This window comes from Pholcus phalangioides, unplaced genomic scaffold, assembly GCF_987345545.1.
Source record: "Pholcus phalangioides strain wild (caught in Gottingen) unplaced genomic scaffold, Ppha-v1.0 ptg000018l_1, whole genome shotgun sequence".
Taxonomy (NCBI): domain Eukaryota; kingdom Metazoa; phylum Arthropoda; class Arachnida; order Araneae; family Pholcidae; genus Pholcus; species Pholcus phalangioides.
In genome coordinates, this window is record NW_028301611.1 from 10,702,782 (window position 1) to 10,722,127 (window position 19,346).

General features: G+C 36.6%; 1 protein-coding gene across 1 annotated transcript in view; it reads left to right on the forward strand.

Moving 5' to 3' along the window:
- Window positions 1-18,771, forward strand: part of LOC149071722 (CD9 antigen-like) — a 70,430-nt gene extending 51,659 nt beyond the window's left edge. The window contains exons 2-7 of the mRNA XM_089247613.1: window positions 1,873-2,067; window positions 5,582-5,656; window positions 7,026-7,124; window positions 9,488-9,697; window positions 10,749-10,832; window positions 14,026-18,771. Coding sequence (XP_089103739.1) covers window positions 1,873-2,067; window positions 5,582-5,656; window positions 7,026-7,124; window positions 9,488-9,697; window positions 10,749-10,832; window positions 14,026-14,097 — 735 coding nt within the window. The 3' untranslated portion in view covers window positions 14,098-18,771. The remainder of the gene's footprint in view (window positions 1-1,872; window positions 2,068-5,581; window positions 5,657-7,025; window positions 7,125-9,487; window positions 9,698-10,748; window positions 10,833-14,025) is intronic.
- The last annotated feature ends 575 nt before the right edge of the window (window positions 18,772-19,346 follow it).

The following is a 19,346-nucleotide window of genomic DNA, read 5'->3' on the forward strand; positions in this document are numbered from 1 at the left end:
TGTGGGTAACCCCCCCATCCCCCTGAAGTAGCATTTCCGTATTGGTAAGTGCCCTACAGAGCAACTTTAGAGATCTCTAAATGTTTTGTGGATCCAAGTGGTCTGGAAATGTATCCGGGCAGCTTAAGTGCTCTAGAACTGTCACGCATCACGCAAGTGATTCGTAATTATGCCGCGAATCACTTAAATAATCTGGGAATGAGCCACGAGTAACTTGAGTGATGTAGAACTATAACTACCAGACAGACACCCACGCTAATATTCCTTACAGAACCTCTAACGTAAAGGGTATCTTTTGGAAAAGTAGCAACACCCTTCCCAGCCCATCAAATCTATCCACCCCACCTGATCAAACATGAAAACACTTTTTCAAAGTATATAGGGGTAAAAGAAAAAAATGCAAATATGTAGTAAACACAAAAATAATGCAAAAATTAAACATTTGTGGAAGCACAATTCACTTCACAGTCCAAGAAAAAAAGAAAATGGGGGAATAACAGAAATGCAAAAATGGTAAGCACACAAGAAATGCAAAGATTAAGCATCTATGGTAAGTACAGTGCATGTCACAGTCCATATGTATGAAAAAGGAGGGGGGGGGGAAACATCAGTGATGTAGAACTGCACTGGGTGCCGCTTAGGTGCTATAAAACTGTGCCAAGGATCGCTTAAATGCTCTGGAATTGTGCCATGGGTCACTTAAGCGATCTGTAAATGTGCAGCTTAGTTCATTTTTTTACAAAATTAGGTTTGGAGGGGGGGCAGGCCACATTAGTTAATCACCCGGGCTATATTTAATCATCGGGCCAAGGGTTTACCATATATGGCTTAGAGGGTGGGTCGCAATGAATTTCTTGGAGAGAAATTTTGTGTGAGTTCTTAACCTTGAAACAACATTTAAATTAAACATATTATTATACCATGTATAAATAGGTATTTTTTTCCAAATTTTAATTTTTTAAAAACATTTTTTTGCATTAAAAACAATTTTGATCAAGGAGGGTATGAGGCTCCTATTCTTTCTTCCCCCACGTACGCCTCTGATCCCATCAATATGCATTAGGATTCAGGGGGCAGAGCTGATGACGAAATTTTGCTGATAAGGGTGGGGAGTAAGAGTTTTGCTGACGGGGGTAGGGGTCAAAAATGGCTAAAAATTTGCTGATTTAATACTTGATTGGCCCCCCTTAATATTAATATTTGGGCCTAAATATTGGTCTTTCTAAACTCAACTTGAAGGAGTGGGGTAAACCTTGTATTCAAGTAACTATTCGTTCATTACTGGTTTCTCGCTTCTAAATTCGATGATAGCAAAAATATCAGCACCAAAATTATCCGATTCAGCCAAGTTTTTAGGGGTATAAGCTTTGGATATCGCCCTCATGGCAAAAGACGAGACATTGGTGGATAAATAATTTCTGTAGCTACCTATAACCAACAAATCTAGTAGTTGTTGAAGCAATTGGTCTTTCAGTAATACACTTTTACTTCATATTAATAGAGTAATATATATACCATAAAAGAGGGCTGACCATTAATCAGGGTTTGAAATACATACTTTTATTGTACTAGGGGAAATTATTATTTGGTTGTAAAAGAGGGTTGACTACATCTGAGGGGGTGTCCGTGAAGAGGTTTTACTGTATTTCCATATACTTCTCTTATAGTCATGCATATTTTTTTTCAGGCATCTCAATTATTTCATAACCTAGGCTATACTAATGGCATCGTGGGCTCTCCTGAGTGACACAATGTGCCTACCAGTCTTCCACTATTGGTGTTAATTGCAATGAAATATTAGCATGTCTCTAGATAAGCTTGTTTGCAACATATTTTGGTTTCCTATACTAACGGTAATCATATTTTGTATAGCTTATAGGCATAGGAGTACTCGCTGTATCAGTATGGCTGTACCTGGACAGTTCGGCTTATATCGAGAACACAGATGACAGCTATATGTACTTTACCGCAATGTTCATACTGATGGCTGCTGGTGCGATCATGTTTGTCATTGGTCTCCTGGGCTGTTGCGGTGCACTTCAAGAAAGCCCCTGCATGTTAGGAACGGTCAGTTCGAGAATTATTTTTAATATTAACCTACTTCATCTATAACATCTATTTTAACACATTAATCACATTTTATTTGTTTATTTGTGATAATAATGTAATTCATTGTTTAACAGATTGAATCTATAAACTAAATGAATGTGTTGCACTTATTGGGAATAGCTGTAGCTGAATGTTTCATGTTTGAACTCTTGACAGATATGACTTAATTCTTTGTAGATGCCTTTTTAAGCACTATGGGGAAATGATTAGATTGTTGTGAATCTTATAAATACCTATGTAAGGCTTTTTTTTCCCATGATTTTCTGTCTCTAACGTTGACAAGGGAAGAAAATGCATATTTAGGAAACTGTGTGATTAAAACATATTGATTTTGGATAATTTTTAAAATTTTTGTTTTTTATTTTCCTTCTGGTTTTTTAGTTTAGAACAGTGATTCCTAAAGTGGCCGTTACCGCCCCCTTGGGGACAATGGAATGTTTGAAGGGGGCAGTAGAAACTATGAGTATAACACAGGATCCTATGGGTTAGATTTCATTGGGGGCGATGGGAGAAAAAATTTCTGAAGAAAGGGCAATGGGACAAAAAAGGTTGGGAAACTATGGTTTAGAGATATCAACCATAAAATATCATTCATGAAAAAAAAATTTGCTTTGTTGTTTTCTGGACTTGCCCATGTCCATAGAAACAACATTAAAATTAAAAACAAAAAAATCAAATTCTGTTATTTCTTGAAAATAGTTGATTTAAAAAAAAAATTAATTTATAGCATATATTATAGCATAAGTGCTGAAATGATAGAAAAAATTTCATTTTTTAATTTACGTTCAGAATTCAGGAAAAAAAAAAGTCAAATGTTTTCATCTAAGAAAATGATTTTTTAATAATTATTAAAACTGATGTTACCAATTGAGAACATTTGTCGCTAAAAGATTAATACATCATTACTTGACAGAATAACATCTGAAACTGCGGTTGAAAATTGTTATACTGTTTTTAATGTAAATTTATCTCTACTTGCACCTATATGCCATCTGTTATCTTAAAAAAATATAAATGTATTATTTGTTAAGCATTTTTTTTAAATATTTTTTATGCCAACTTCAGAAGGAGAAAAAAAACCTGCTGATAATATTCAGGCATATATATATGCCCACATTATAGGCACATATATGTATATCCCACACTAAGATATTCAGATGGTTTTTAAAATTTGTAGTTCATGCACTGGTGTGCACAAAGAGGGGAGTTTTTAACCTTTCTTAACACGAGCTGAGTAGGGTATGCTGACTTAAATCAGCTTCATTCAACCCACTTGATTTTACTCAGGTTTTCTGAACATTGTTCATCTGTGGTAAAAAAATTGAACAGAATGCTCGGTTTCATTCTCAAAAAAAATTCTCTTCACGTTCTCCTAAAGTGATCCTTCCATTTTTTCTGGGGCTTAGTTCATCCTGGAGCCTGGCTGGCGAGCGGTAGGTATGAGTCATGCAGTGGATCCATATGATGTAAAACTCAGAAAAACATGAAAATTTATACATTTCCATCCTTACTTCAGAAAATGGAAGCCAGATGGCAGCATGAACACGAAACAAGCGCAACTCAACAACATAAATATGTTAGGGCCAAGCATACACTCAGAACATACATTCCGGCATGTGCTGATTCGTTAGAAATTCCGAAAAGGAATGTGTACGAGGTACATGTTTTTTCGGTTAAGTAGTAGTAGTGGATCCATATTCACGCGAAACAAAATAATAATCTATGTCTAATCCCTTGCTTGGAAATGCTTTTTAAATGAGTTAATACTTTTTTTAGAAACTTAAAACAAGTTTTAAAGTCGTCGGTTAGAAATTGAAAGAATAAAGTTGGCTGTCCGTCATAGTGGGGTTACTATATGGAGGTTTTACTGTATATTACTTAGTATTATTGTATTACCGAGAGTGATTATGTTGGTGTTATGCAATTACAGTGCAATTTTCACCAAGTAGAAAACAAAATACCATATTTTAAAGTGTAAGTTTTCATCAACAATCTATATTTTTTATATATCTTAAAATAATTTTTTTTTTCTCAACATTATTCAGTAAAAAACATTAAATGCAAGTGAAACAGTTTACCCATATTTAATGCAGTTTTCCCCCCAACTTTCCTCTGTTTTTTGAATTTGAATATCTCTGCAAACGCTGCACTTATAAGCCTGGATTTATTTTTATTTATTTTTTTTTTGTTGGCATCAGGAGAGGCAGGGCAACAACTTTCTAATTGGGTATTTTTGGCACAGGGTGTCTGTATAAAAACTTGACATTTTAATAATTGTAAAACCTCTTACAGCATGAGTGACATATCTGAGTATACCACACGCTATTTGGATACTTTTTTCTAATTGGAAGTATGCCTCCAGGATCAATGGTTCACTAGTAAAACGCCATACTGCCTGTTACCTGAGCACCCTGTATACAGTACCTAGGTAAATGAAATATATTTGGTAATTCAGGCGCATTATAATTTTTACATGCTCGCAAAATGGGTGAAGTATCCAAAATGTTTGTGTATGCACAAGGTAAATAAAAAACATTGCAAGAATTATGAGCCTTTCACTGGTGAGTTGGCACAAAAATGTTAATTAGGCTCATCAAATAACAATAAATTCTGCCGTGAAAACTGTGCAGATCGGATAGTTGTTGTATTGTACATCTGCTATCGAGAGGCATCATCTTGAAAATTCTGAAATAGGTGCATCTTGAACGTACATACCAAAAGCCTTTGGGAATAGTGACTGAAAAAATTTCTTCTGTGCTTGTTCAATATGCATACCCATCACTGTAAAAATATGGCCTCATAATACTGAGCCATACTGAAGTGAAAGTAAGACGTGAAATGCAGTCCTACCATCGCTGGAATAAAAATGAATAGTCCAGATGACCTAATGAGAAGACCAAGTGACTTGGAATTTGAAAGGACACTTTCCATGTAAGTTCAAAATCACTCTTGAAAACTACACCTAAATCCATTACCATGTCTTTTTCTTTCTATATCTGTTGCATCTATGGTGTAGTCGTAAGGCATGCATTTTCAACCTGTTGCTCACAAGCACCAGAGTACTCTATGCTCATGTCCGATTTCGTGCTTGCTAGCAGTAGATCAACATCCCAGTTGAATATCTTGTATAAATTGCATTCAGGGACTATAATCATTCTGATTTCCCGCGTACGTATTTCAAACTTACTGTAAGAGTGTTTTTTTTTATGATGGGTACAGGCAGTGTGCTCGTGACTAGAAAAAGGTTGAAGACCTCTGTCGTAAGGCGATAGATACAAATTTCATATGAATGATGTGAGACTGCATTTGGAAACATTAATACCTAGATTATCGTCATAAGATTGCTGTAAATTTTTTTTATTTTCTCCTCTATTTAACTCAAGGATACATGCTTGCCACGTGAATTGTGTTCCTTATATCTTTGTTTTTGTGTGTTTAATGTTCATGGGTTTTTTTTTCTTGTCATCTGTAGTTTTTCATTTTCCTGTTGGTGGTATTTGCGGCTGAACTCACTGGTGGAGTATGGGCATACATGCATATTGATGAGGTATGTATCTCTTCGCATTCTAAGTTACATGGGCTTGATTCATATACTGCTATATATATAACTGCACCATTAGTGATATTTTCCGTTGTACAAATTTAATGCCTGTTAAATGTATTTTGAATCAATGAAAATATTTCAATGGACGATAAAGTTCCCCAAAACTTTTTATTACGGTAGAACCATGATTATATGGGATGATACTGGGGAGAAAAGAACATGGATAACACACACACCATGGTTTAACCACCTAAAATAAAAAAATAGGTTTCAACTCGATAATACACGCTCGTCGCTCCAGTTTTCAAAACTGGAAAACAAGGGTAATTTAACATAACTAATCGCAAAATGGTTAGAACGAAATATATATTTAAAGGTACAATAGTTTGAAATTAAAGAAAGTGAAAATAGGGTTGAGCTTAGATATTGCCCTCTAAATCAGCTGTTCACAACCGGTGCTCTGCAGCCACTCGAGGGAAATTTTTGAAAAATAATCATTGAATTAAAAAATAAATATAAATATTTTTTAAAAATAAAAGTAAATCTGTAACTTTGAGTAAATAAAAAAATTAGCCTACTGAGCTCCGCCATAGGAATTATATATCAAAAAAGGGCTCAGCGAGTCAAGAAAGGTTGAGAACTGCTTCTCTAAATCTAAACTTCATACAGTGAAATCAAGTGTAACTAGCACAGCTCAAAATAAGAATCTTGCTATAAGTGATTTGCAAGCAATTATTCCCATAATTCATTACCCCCCAAAGGCAAGCCATTCCACTTGTCTACAACCCCATTAGAGAAACTTCCAATGACACCACAACCCAGAACTGTCTCGCACCAATCGATACTGGTGTACCCCCCTGTCGAAGCAGCCGCCAGCAATGCATCAACAACTCATGGTCCATTTTATTCATCCTGTCGAAAATTTTCGATCCATATCCCAGACACCTGCGTTCCTCCAATGCAAAAATTTTCAAAAAAATCAAGTCTCTCTTCATAGCTCAAGCCCTATGTGCCATCAAGAGCATGTGTGGCCCTTCCCTTCACCCTGTCGACTAAGTCCATGTCCCGCTGTAAGCATGGTCTCCACAACCCTATGACATGCTCCAATCCAGGATGAATCAAGCCCCTGAAAAGTGGAAGGATCCCTTTAGGAGAATGTGAAGAGACCTTTACCTATATTTTATTAGCTTCAAACTTTTTAGAAAGGATAATTTATTTGGCCAGATGACTGGTTAAGAAAAAAGTCCAGAAAACCCTGCAGATACTTTTAAAAACCAATAATCCTGTATTATTACAAATGTTACAAGTAAAATTCTTGTGCTTAACTTATTCTTGCTTTTTTATTGGAATTTTCAATTCTGTTGTCTTTTAGGTGAATCGAATAATTGAAGTTCAATTTACAAAGATGGTGAAAAATGAGTACGGCCTGTCTCAGACTGTGGATCGCACAATAGATGCTGTGCAACATGATGTGAGTAGACTCACTCTTTGTTATGTATCGTAAAAATAATACAATTTAGAATACAGTTGACTCCAGTTTATTTGACGCACATGGCATCAGGGATATAATCGGGTGACCAAAATCGTCTGATAATTGGGAGGGCATGTCTTCAGTAGTGTTTTTTGACTATGTATAAATACATTAACTATGCAGTTTAACAGCTCAGTGTGACATCTATCACTTTACCACACATTCATATCACATTTTAATGTCAGTTTTTTAAAGATCCACACAACCTTATTTCCAATTAGCAAATTGGTATTGACTCATTATGTCACCCTGCTTATGAAGTAGTTTTTATCAGGTTCCCAGGGGCATAAGTATATACAGGCTTCTTGAATGGAGGGGGTGGTGGTGACCTCCTTCTCACCAGATCATGGCATGCCGTTGTGTCTTAATGGAGAGATATAAGTTGGTTATCAAAGAAGACCTTGGCCATGCTGGAAAATGTGAGTGTGTGTGTTTGGGAACCTAACGTGAAATTTGTTTTCATGTGATGCTTGTTACAGTACTGCCATCAATTTTCCTAACTACGAGTAAAGTGCAATGATTGAATAAATGGAACATTGTAGACCTGTTGCTCTCTGTGACAAGACTTTTTAAAAAGGAGTCAGCTCGTATTGGCTCCTCGAAGTTGGGACCCACAGAAAACCAATTTCAGCCAACCACCAATGTGGCGCCTGTTGGGGTTCAAACTGGGTCCTCACAATGCAAATCTGTCACTATGACCATTTGACCACCACAGTGGTGGGTTGGATAACCGAGGATGTGTATATTGAAAGGGAGAGATTGTGAGTCTTCTCCCTCCCACTTATGCTAATAATAATTTAAAAAAATAGTTAATGGGGGGAAGGACCTAATCAAACTTATATCTGCCTATAGCCAAGGGTGGAATCATATCAAAGTATGACTGTACTAGCAAAAGGGAAATATTATTTGGAAAAATGCAGTCAAAATGAATATTAGAGTTGCAGAAAAATCTTGAATTTTTTCGAATTTTTTTTGAAATGGAATAGCTTACCCCGGAGGTAGTAAATTGTAACACAATTGATACGTTTAAAAATAAATATGATAAACATGTTGGGGTAAATCGAGAAGCTATTCATACTTAGAATAAGACAACCATAAGTATTCTTTATGGGCATTGTATAATATTTTATCATGTGTATATATTGTTTATAATGTTTCTAATTACATTTTTAATTGGGTTGCTTTATTTTTGAAATATATGACATCCATATTTGTTATACAAATACAACGCCACAACAGGCAAATTTTCCAACGAGGTGGCTGACTTAAGAATATCATGGATCCCCGAGCCATTTTTTTTGGAGGCTCTACCTACTACTGCTACACCACACATGCACCCTCCCCCCGTGGAACCCCCAACGAATCTGTACATGCGGGAATGTGCGTGTACGTATAGTGGAACCTGACGTGAAGTTTTTTTTTGTTTCTCTGTAATGCTTGTTATGTGTAGTGCTGCCATCTGCCACCAGTTTTTCCCAGTTTTCACCAGTTTCACCAGTTTTTTAATCACTTACAAATGCATGGGGTGGGGGTTATCGCTTAGAAATCATAAGGGCTTTTTATTTTTCTAAATGCATATCAAGCATGTGTTGCATACCCCTAGAAATATGAAGATACTTACAGGCCAGTAGCCAAAAATTTTGTTCGGAGGGGAACCACTTTCATTTCTGGGGGAGGGAGAACAGAACCAAAGTGATAGACAACAGATTTGACCATCTTTTTCCTTTTTTCGGTCATTTTCTCACATTTCAGGGAGGGACCAGACCCCCACGGCCTTGGTTACTTATACCCTTTGAAACGAGTGGAGAACATGATGTAATCCTCTTGATATACATAGAGAATATACACACTTTTTGAAATGCATAGAAGGTTTATGCATCTTCAATGATGTGCATTTCCCTTGAAATGTCCTGATAGCTTATGTATTTTCTAGAAACGTCTTGGGAGGTGCATACTCCTCAAGAGATGCGCAAGATACTTGTATATTGTGACATAAGCATTTTGGCCATTTTTATTGTTTCATTGATGATTTTTCTCTCGTACCCCTGAATAACTCTTGAACTAACCTGGTGTTGGCAGCTTAGTCTTACAGGTTAGGAACCATTGCTCTGGGTACAAGAAAGTCATGCCAAAATACAGTATAATGTTGATGTTGGTCTTAATGTTTTTATAACTTCATTTTTTCAGCATCAGCTGCATTATTGTATTAATAAAAAAGTTGATATGTCAAAATATGGCGTACAAAAATGATAAATATAATTCTTTTGTTAAATCACAGTTTTGTTTTTTTACCATTCATGTAGCTCAAATGTTGCGGTGCTATGAGGCCAACGGACTGGGCTCATTCAAGACTGAATAGCAGAGACAATGCTGCCATTGAAGTTGGGATCTCCAAGTCCTCCGGATTCTATTATGTACCCGAGAGCTGCTGCGAAACTAAAATTCCAGAACAGTGCGAACTTCACAGGAAAGTGAAGTTTTCGGGACAACATTTTGATGGACTTTATGGAGAGGTAAGCCTATTGACATCCCTCAAGACACAGATGTACTTGCAGGAGTGTGGCGGGGGGGGGGGAGGACAAGCACAGGGGGCTGAATTCAAGGAAAGAGCAGTCAAGAAAATGAAACTAGAATGGGAGAAGGGTGGCAAAATTTGTGTACACCCACAGGTGGCAAAACCATGAATGAGCCTCTGAGAATGACCTAGAGAGCAACCAAAAATAACGACCCAGGGAGTGTCTGAGCACGGAAATTGATCAAGAGACCAGGTTAGCAAGTGACGCAAACATTGTGTAAGCATGTGAATGACCATAAGAGTGACCTAGACACAGAGGCATAAGGCATATTTATAGGGACGGGGGAGTTTGGGTTGTAAATTTGAGTCAATAAAATCACTCCTCGAAGTTGGGAACCAGAGAAAACCAACTTCAGCTGACCACCAGTGTGGAGCCGGTGAGATTCAAACCTGAGACTTCGCGATGCGAGTCCATCACTATGACCACTCGATCACCACAACTGCTGTAATACTTACTGTCATTGTTCTGAGAATCATTAAAATTTTAGTGATCTAGTAGATCTGACCTATCCCTGTTGTATCACAATTGTTAGTTTCTGTCCGGGGCTCAACCCATTTATTTTATTTAATGTTAACCTCACCAATATGCTTATCAATTTAGTGCACTGATGTTATGAGCATAAGCAAATACAGAGGCTCTTCTATTCGAAGATTCCGTATCATTCCTTACCACTTCTCACCTATGCCTCAACACTTTTTTTAAGTGAATGGTCCCCTCTACCCCCATCAATCATAGTATCCTCATAGGATCGACAAGATCCATCATCACAAGTTGGTTGAAGTTGTTTAACACTATCAATGATATCCTTTCTTATCAATTTCTTTCACCTCAAAAGCGAAATTTACGCAACAGAAAATAATTTTATATTTTCTTTTTACTATTCTATTTACATTGTAGAATGTGACTTGATTGGGTACATATATATTGTCTTAATACTATATTGACATGATTATCGCATGTTAATAGTGGTGGTTCTTACTAATTTTAGGGTTGTATACCAAAACTACAGAACTACTTTGAAAAAAATATGATTGTGATTATTGGCATTGGAATAGGCGTTGGAATAGTACAGGTAAGATCTACTTATGACTGCTATCTTTGACACTCTCTGCTCTGGTTTTTAGAACTACAATCAATATTGTGTTTTAACAGGTCAGCGAAAAGGGCCCCAAATTTAAGGCTTTTGCAAAAGAGTTCTGAAATTACTTGTATTATAAATTCTTTTTGAATCGGTATCAGCTTCATATGCTGTATCTGTGAATGCTGCCATGTCCTTTATTTCTTTTTTCGCAAACATTTTTTGCACACCCATTTCCTGAATATTTTATACCATCCTCGTACTACTTCTTTTGTGTAATTTTTTGTTTAAGTTGATAGGTCAAAATTACGCAACTGGCTCTCTAGTTGGAACATTTTCCGATACGGCCAATGCCCATCATGAGCTTATAGAGATATTGTCACTCTCTGCTATTCGTACAAGGTGTAGACCAGTCTTTCCCAAAGTAGGCAATATTGCTCCTTGGGGGCGATGGAAAGGTCCAGGAGGTGGGGGATGAGATCGAAAAACTACTGAAGAAGGGAGCGATGGGGGGGGGGGGAGTTTGAGAAACTATGGTAGCCAACAGCTGGCCCACTTGCCTCAAGATGATTTTGTGCATCCCCTGACAAGATGAAAAAGTGATTATATTTTTTATATAAGTTTCTAATTTGAGGAAATAGCAGTTAATGTGGGGGGGGGGGGATTTTGATTTCTCAAAACAAATTGTATTTTCAACACACAAACACCTCTTTAAACACACAGGTTGAATGATAGATTTCAAAAACCTATTGCAGGAATTATGGGAGTAATTGTAAATTTTGTTGCGCAATCATCAGGGTCAGTGTGATGTCAATGAACAAAACTTCTCTCAACAAACATTTTCCTTTTAAGTAAGTAAAACTAAAAAGAATATGTGAGGCACACAAAAAAGATATGGCTGAGCTGCAAGCAACTGGTATCAACTCGAGGACTAAAAAACAGCAACAAGGAAAAATCTAAGATCAAGTTTGCCACGTTTGAAAAATCGTAGAAAAGATACACCATATTTCTGATGTGAAGTGCTTTTGTAAAGTTGCCCAACCATGAAGAAAGCAAAGTCCAAAATCTAGCCATCGGTGGAAATTTTTCTAAGACCGCACATAAAGGATCCACTAAATCTAATGAGTTGCCAAGAAACTTAGAAAAAATCAGGGGTGTCAACCCCGAAAAATTTTTGTCCAGTTTTGTGGACAGATTTGCAGAGTGGATCTCCCGACTTGGACAAAACTCTGGAAAAATTCTATTGGGTTGAGGAGCCGGAGGCAGCGTGGTTTTACTTAATTAATGATCGTCTGTACTTACTGATGTAAATTAAATACACCTTACAGCCATATTCCCCAACACAGTTTAAACTGCAATCACAGGTTAAGGAATTAAAGGTCAAAACCGATTGGTTAAATTGAGGATTTTAACCAATCCGTGTCGATCGCTGATCGTTGAACCTGCGATTGTAGTTTTACTGTGTGGTGAATCTGACCGTTAATAGGCTGTTTACTAGCTCATCTGCAACCCTACCATCAGCCCCAAGAGCTGGGCATGGGGCAAACATTTCAGTCTGATCTGGTAAGAATATTCCATGCTGCAGTTATTTATGCAGTTTCCTCTTTCACTGATTATTTGACTGTTTGAGAGAATGTATAAAGGCTCTTTTCTCCAAAAAATGAAAGGTTCAGTTAATAATTCATTGATAATTATTTTTAATTGTTATTTAATCAAATGAGTTTAGTTAATTAGTTAATAAATCTTGTCACAATGTTTATGGTTCCCTTGATGTTATAGCAAGCAATCGTACTGGGTGTAGCTTATATCCTAGAGTTCTATTCCCTTGTGCATGCGGCTTATATACCAGAGTTTTGTCCCTGGTGTGACTTATGACTCTGCGTCTGACCATTATGTTGGCCACCCATGGTATAGACTGTTGGATACAGTGTGAAGATGAATTTTTGAAAATTCAATTCAACTGGCCTCTGCAGGAAATCAAACCACATCCCTGCACCATTCCTACAAGTACATTAGACCCAGGATTGCCTCAACACCACAGTAGGCTCCTAGGCAAAGTAATTTTTCCATCGTCCTCTACCTACTATGCTGAAAGTACCAATTTACATACTTGCAATCGGAAATTCTTGCAAGATCTCATTATCATGGTCAAACAATAGTTTAGCACACCTGTCAGGATTGGAAGGGGACAATAGTTCAGTTCCCTGTAAAGACCGTTTGCATTTTCTTTTCGAAATTCGTCTTTGGATTGTACCCAGTTGGCTGTACCTTCAATGAGCTTATTTTTATGTAGCGGCAGGGCTTGGTGGGTCATGTTTGGTTTGTTCTGTAAATCGATCAGTGTATGTAATTTTCATGTAGTGGAAGATTGTGGGTAAAATTCCACATTTATGATGTAAACTTTATTTAAAAGGCACGTAACATTTCTATGTAACATTGATAATACCATGCTCATGAAACATAAAATCGAAGCTGAAAGACATAGACAGTGCCGACCAAAACGTAGAATGTCATTAACTAGAGCATTTAGTACAGCACCATCTGTGTGGAACATTATCTAGATCAGCGGTTCTCAAATATTTTTAGTTGTGGATATATCTCCATGGGCATCTTATATATTCAATAATGTTTGTGGTTAATATGTGGTTAATGTTTGTGGTTATATGAAATATAGTATTTGTATACTATTATGCGAATTATTCATAAGTATTTCAATCTTTTCTCAAAATGCAAACACAATAGTATACACGAACATGTCATACATATTTAATTCTATCCAGTACTGGTAAATATGATGCGATAGCAATGCCATCTACTGGACTGCAAAAAGATGTGAACGAATGTTTCATACTCCTAAGGAGAGATGTCACCACACGAGTGAAATTTTTGTCAAATCATAATATTACTATTGCATTCTACCAATGTTGTAGCTGTATTCTTGCATATAAATTAAATTAAAACTTTTCTTAAAAGTAATTCATATATTTTTTTTCAACTTCACATTTATTCATTTATTTACAATTGATCCATGGACCCCTGGTAAATATGTTGTGGGCCCAGGCACCCCCATTTGGGAACCACTGACCTAGATTGACATTTTCCACTAGTGATAATGGGTATTTGTGAAATGACTGTGCATGTGTAATGTTTGTTCATTGATTATATCAATTTGAATTTCAACTTTCAGGTCCTAGGACTTATCCTTTCTATGACTCTGTGCTGCGCTGTAAGACGAGACAGCATATCTTCTAGTGCTTGATGGGACACAACTTCCTCTAAGAATTTATTTTTATGAGATGTACAGAGCCACAAAAATCATTATCTTTTCCCTTGAACGAGCAACCATTTCTGACATCACATTTTTCTTTTGTCTGTCATATGCTGGTTGAATTTTGTAACATATGCTTCAATCGAAAACGTATTGTTATTCAGAAAGATTATGGAAAAATTATTGGAATAATGCATAATTAGTTTAAAAATATTGTACATAAAATAGTAATTATGCTCTAATGGAAGAATTGAAATTCACACAAACCTTCATCTGGAAAAAATCCATGCAAATTATGTTTTTCAGGGGACCAATAATTTTTATTTCTCATTTATCTTCTGCTTCACAATCCACCGAGAATGACATTTTCTGGTTTCATTCTTCATCCAGTTTTATAGAGTTGTTCTGATGATCTGATTGCATGTGGGGGAAAAAAAACTACCATATTTTAACGTGTATAAGGAACCCCTCGTTGCCAAAAATTGTGTTCCAAAAATTTGAGGGGTTTCTTATGCATTGATAGTATTGTAGACATATCTTTTCAACTATTTTTTTCCTCCCAAATTTTAAGCCCAAAATCTCAGGGTAGGGGGAGGGTTCCTTTACTGAAGTCCCCCATTCCTGCTTTCGCCAGCCCCACCTTATACTCATGTCAAAGTTGTTCCTACTAAGGATATTGATTAAATGATAAAGATTGTTTGGTGTTCAAGATTTATTTTTATTCTTGATCTCCTTAAGAAAGGCTCGTGCCCTGTATCTCCCTCTCCTGAATATGCCTTTCTTTTGATTTGATCTTTGCTCTTACTCGTCATCTGTATGAACTTTTTTTGGAAACAGGCTCATCATGATTGAATCATTGATAGCTTTCCATCATCTATGTTGGCAATAAAGTATATTGACATTGTAAATGCACCTGTCACATGCATCAGTTGACTGTGGAACAAGGAAAATTAATCAACTTTCTCGTCTTTCGATGAAATCCGTCAAAATACAATCCTTATATTATACTAGCGCAAAATGCTTCTTGGAATCTCTTATGTTATTTTTGTGCATGTTCTTTTTTTTTTGTTTCTGATATCACCGAAAAATTTGATCTGAGTATCGTTTTTGTGAATGTATCTTTTTTTTTTAATTGTATTTATTTTTAAATTAGTCAATGAAAATGATGAATATTTGTGTCATTGAGCTGTTTATTTTATATCGTTGATGGTTATTAGTAATTTTTTTATTTAAGATGGTGGTTGAATTTTGAATACAGTAGAATCTTCTCTATCCGAAATAGATTCAGCCACTTCCAGCCTCTTTTATTTTGGATAATAGAAATTTTGTACATGCATAAATATCTTCCCACCAGCAGAGGTGCACTAACATGTGCTCATTGGCCATATTTTGACCTATAATTACTTTCACAGCCCTTGTTAGAGCCAAGTTATTCCGTCATCAGCTAAATGTCACTGATAAAAGTAATTTGAACTTGTGTAATTCATGTTGAAATATTCTCTGCATGGCTTATCACTGTGGTTCCCAAAGTTTGAGTCACGAAACCCCACCCCCTTCCATTAAAAATTCCTGCTTACCAATCCACATACGTAGTCTCGAATCTTAACCAGATCTCATTATCCTGAGGACTCTTCCGGGTTGTGCCCAGATGGGCCCATGCATTAAAATGGCACTGGGAATCTCCTAACGCTTTTTTTTCCAGGGCCTCTTTTTAAATCAGAATTAGACCCTAGCAGGGAAGATAATCAAGTACCATTCACCAGATGTGGTATAATAATTCATGGATTACATGTTGGTTGAATATGACCTTCAATACTCACACCAAGTCATCTGTGACCTGACCATTGAATATCTGCAGGGGGGCAACTGGATGACTGAGCATCCAGGGCAAAAACAGATTTTGCCCCTCGCCCTTAATGATGGAGAGATTAAAGGGTGAAATTTGCATCTCTCCTTTGGTTCGGCACCCAAGGGCACCAGACCAACCCGTTCCCTTCTAGTTGCTGCACTGAATATGCGTCATGCATTGTTGAAGTTGGTGCACCAGATCCAAACTTTTTCCCCTTCATGTGCCTTAACAGTCTTTATCTGAACAAGTTGGTGAATTCCTGATGGTTAAGTGTCTCCTTGAGATGCAGAAATGCATTTCCACTCTCGAATGTGTTTCCTTGAATGTATCCAACTTACAACTGATATCCCAAATGTCTGTTGCAACGTGTGCTTTCTAACAGCTTCGTGATAAAGCTTTGGTCTTCTGGTGGAAAGTTTGAAAAATAAATGGAATATAGGGCACCCATTTGAGAGTTCGTTGTCCCACTTTTTTTGAATAGATGAATATTGCCAGTATAAAAGATTATTTTAGCTGTTCCGAATATGCGAGGGTTTTACTGTATTAAGAAAAGATTGATATCATTGGATTCGTTTAGTCAATAAAGGCTCTTTTAAATGATAATTCTGATAGATTAGTCTTCTCGTGTACATATGATACAATACATACAAATTATCTGTTATTTTTTATTTTGGAAATTATATACATGCATTTAATCATGTTACGTGAACTTTTTCATATATTTTACAGAATATCATGCATTATATCATGGTAGTGAGCATTTGAATGCTTTTTATCCTTGTTGTATAGTTTATTTTATAGAGGTGATTATATTCTGAATTTCCGTTTTACGATTAGGAATGTCTGAAGCAACGGTTCTCAACCGGTGCTTCGCGGATCCCTTTGTGCTATGTGTGCACTTCTCAGGGGCTCTGCTGTCGCCCAAAAAAAAATATTAAAAAAACAGTTAATTTGAAAAAATAGTTATACTTATAAACAATAAAAATAAATCAGTAACTTAGATGAATAAATAAGAAATTGCCCTACAGGGCTCTGCCATAGAAATTAGTCTTTGTGTTTTAGTATTTGTACAATCAAAACAATACATTATGCAGATCTATTTTTCACAATTTAGCTGCTAAATGAAATCTTTGACTGTGGTGCAGAAATTTTCACTTCTCTAAGGGTTAAGAATGTAACACAATGGAAAAGAACAGCGCTAAAAGGCATATAGCAAAGAAACTATTACAAATCTAAATCCTCGGGACGAAATCCAAGAAGTGGTTTTTACCCTTGCTGTTCGGATGTAGTGCTGGTCAGGGCCGCAACTAGATGCTTGGCCAGCTGGGGCAAGTACGCCTTTTTGTGCCCCCTTGTAATACTGAAAGAGGTTACAGTGTGGAAATTTGCTCCCACCCCCCGCTCTGGTCCAGCATCCAGGCAACACACAGATCCACCTGCTATCCCCCTTAGTTGTGACCCTGGTGCTAGTTCTTCCATTTTGTGTTAGTATTTGAAATTTCTACTCATGATTGTAACCAATGTTATGCAAAGATTCAAGTTATTGTAAATAACACAAACTCCCAAAATAATGTTAAATAACCTAGAAGAGAATTACGTCCAAAGAAAAAGAAATTATACAGGGTGTCCTGAAAGTCTTAAATCTGCCTTCATCTCTGAAACCGCTCGTCGCAGATGTATGGTTCTCATATAAAAATACTCAAAATACGTATAAACATAATTCTGTACCAGTTTTGAGAGTGAAAATACAATGTCCTAAAAATTCTAAACTTTTTATATGGTCCCGCTGTCCTTTTACTTCCAATTAGAAAGTTGCCCTGTCTCTTGTGCAGTCAACCCCAGAAAAAATTCCATTTTTCGAGGATAAGAAAAGTTATGAAAGAACAGCAAAAACTAACGGACAATGTCCCTTTCCCTCATTTATGCAGTTGTTCCCCCCCTAACTTTTCTCAGAGTTTTAAATTCAAATATCGCAGTGAGAATATTGCACTTATAAACATGGAATTCCTTTTGTTGGCCTCAAGAGAAAGAACAACTACTTTGTGATTGGAAGTTAGAAGACGGGACCATGTAAAAAATGTAGTTTTTTATTTTATGAATATCTCTCTCACTGTATTTTTGCTGTTGAAACTGCTACAGAGCAATTCTTGGACATGTTTCGAGCATTTTAAAAATTTGAAACATAGCTCTATGACAAATTGTTGATGAGATAAAGGCAGAGTTGCGACTTACGTATTATAAACTCCAAATTATAGAATAGATTTCGAAAATGTTACAAATCTTAAGCTTATTTTAAATTAAATTTAGGCCTGGAAAAATAACTTTTATAGTAATTATTAGCTACTCGTATTTTACCGATATATGCTGAAGATATGTCATCGTTACTTCATGTGGCACCATCATTGACCGTCATTGTTTTGTAATATCCAAGAAGAAAGAGTATGTAGAATATTCATGGGGATCATTATATCCCTCTATGGTGAATATTCTTGGGATAGTCACAGGAGTTGTTCGATATCAGAAGCGCTTGAAGAATGTAACCTTATAACTTGAACATGTTGTGTGAAGATCTGCTGTAGAGACAGTAATTTTCGCAGGATTTTATTTTTATTTCATTTGAATATGTATCAGTTTTTATAAATTCATGGCGTGTCATCAAACTGTTCGTGGTGATTTCTCTTATGAGGAGAGACAGTGTTTTTTTTTTGTTTTCCAATTATGGATGGCTATCTTCTGTGCCTTTCATGAACAAATTACCTTTGTTTCGAATTGTATATAAATGATGTAAAAAATAAAAGAATGTTTTCTTTTTTTGATTTGAGGTTTGCTATTTCCTTTTTGAAAATGAGGGGTCATTCAAGTATTACGTCAGCATCGATACGTCATCGACCACCCTTTATAAAAAAAAATATAAAATATTCTTAATGGTATCTTACATGGAGCGCCAAAAACGAGAAATACCTTTCACTAGTTTGTGGGCTCCTTAACTAACATTTTCCCAACTGATAAGTCCTCCGGAGCAGTGTTTCTCAACCGCCGTGCCCTGACATCAGTCGAACTGGGCCGTGAGTGGTTTATTGTTCCATTTTTACCATTATTCCTCATTAATCGTCTGTATGGCCGGGCTTTTCACTCACGAAAATGAAAATCTGGCCGCGGGCATTCAAAGTTTGAGAACCATTGCTCTAGAGCCAAAGCTGCATATTGTTTCAAGCGGCTTTGGCCAGGGCCGTCTTAAGAGCACCATGGGCCCTCGGGATAAGTAATTTTCGTCGGGCCCTACCAGGAAAATTCTCGAAAATTTGTACCAGTTCTCACTTTTGTGAGGCTCCCGGGGCCGTTCCAGGTGGGCCCCATTCGTTAAGACTGCACCGTATAGAGCCACTTGGTT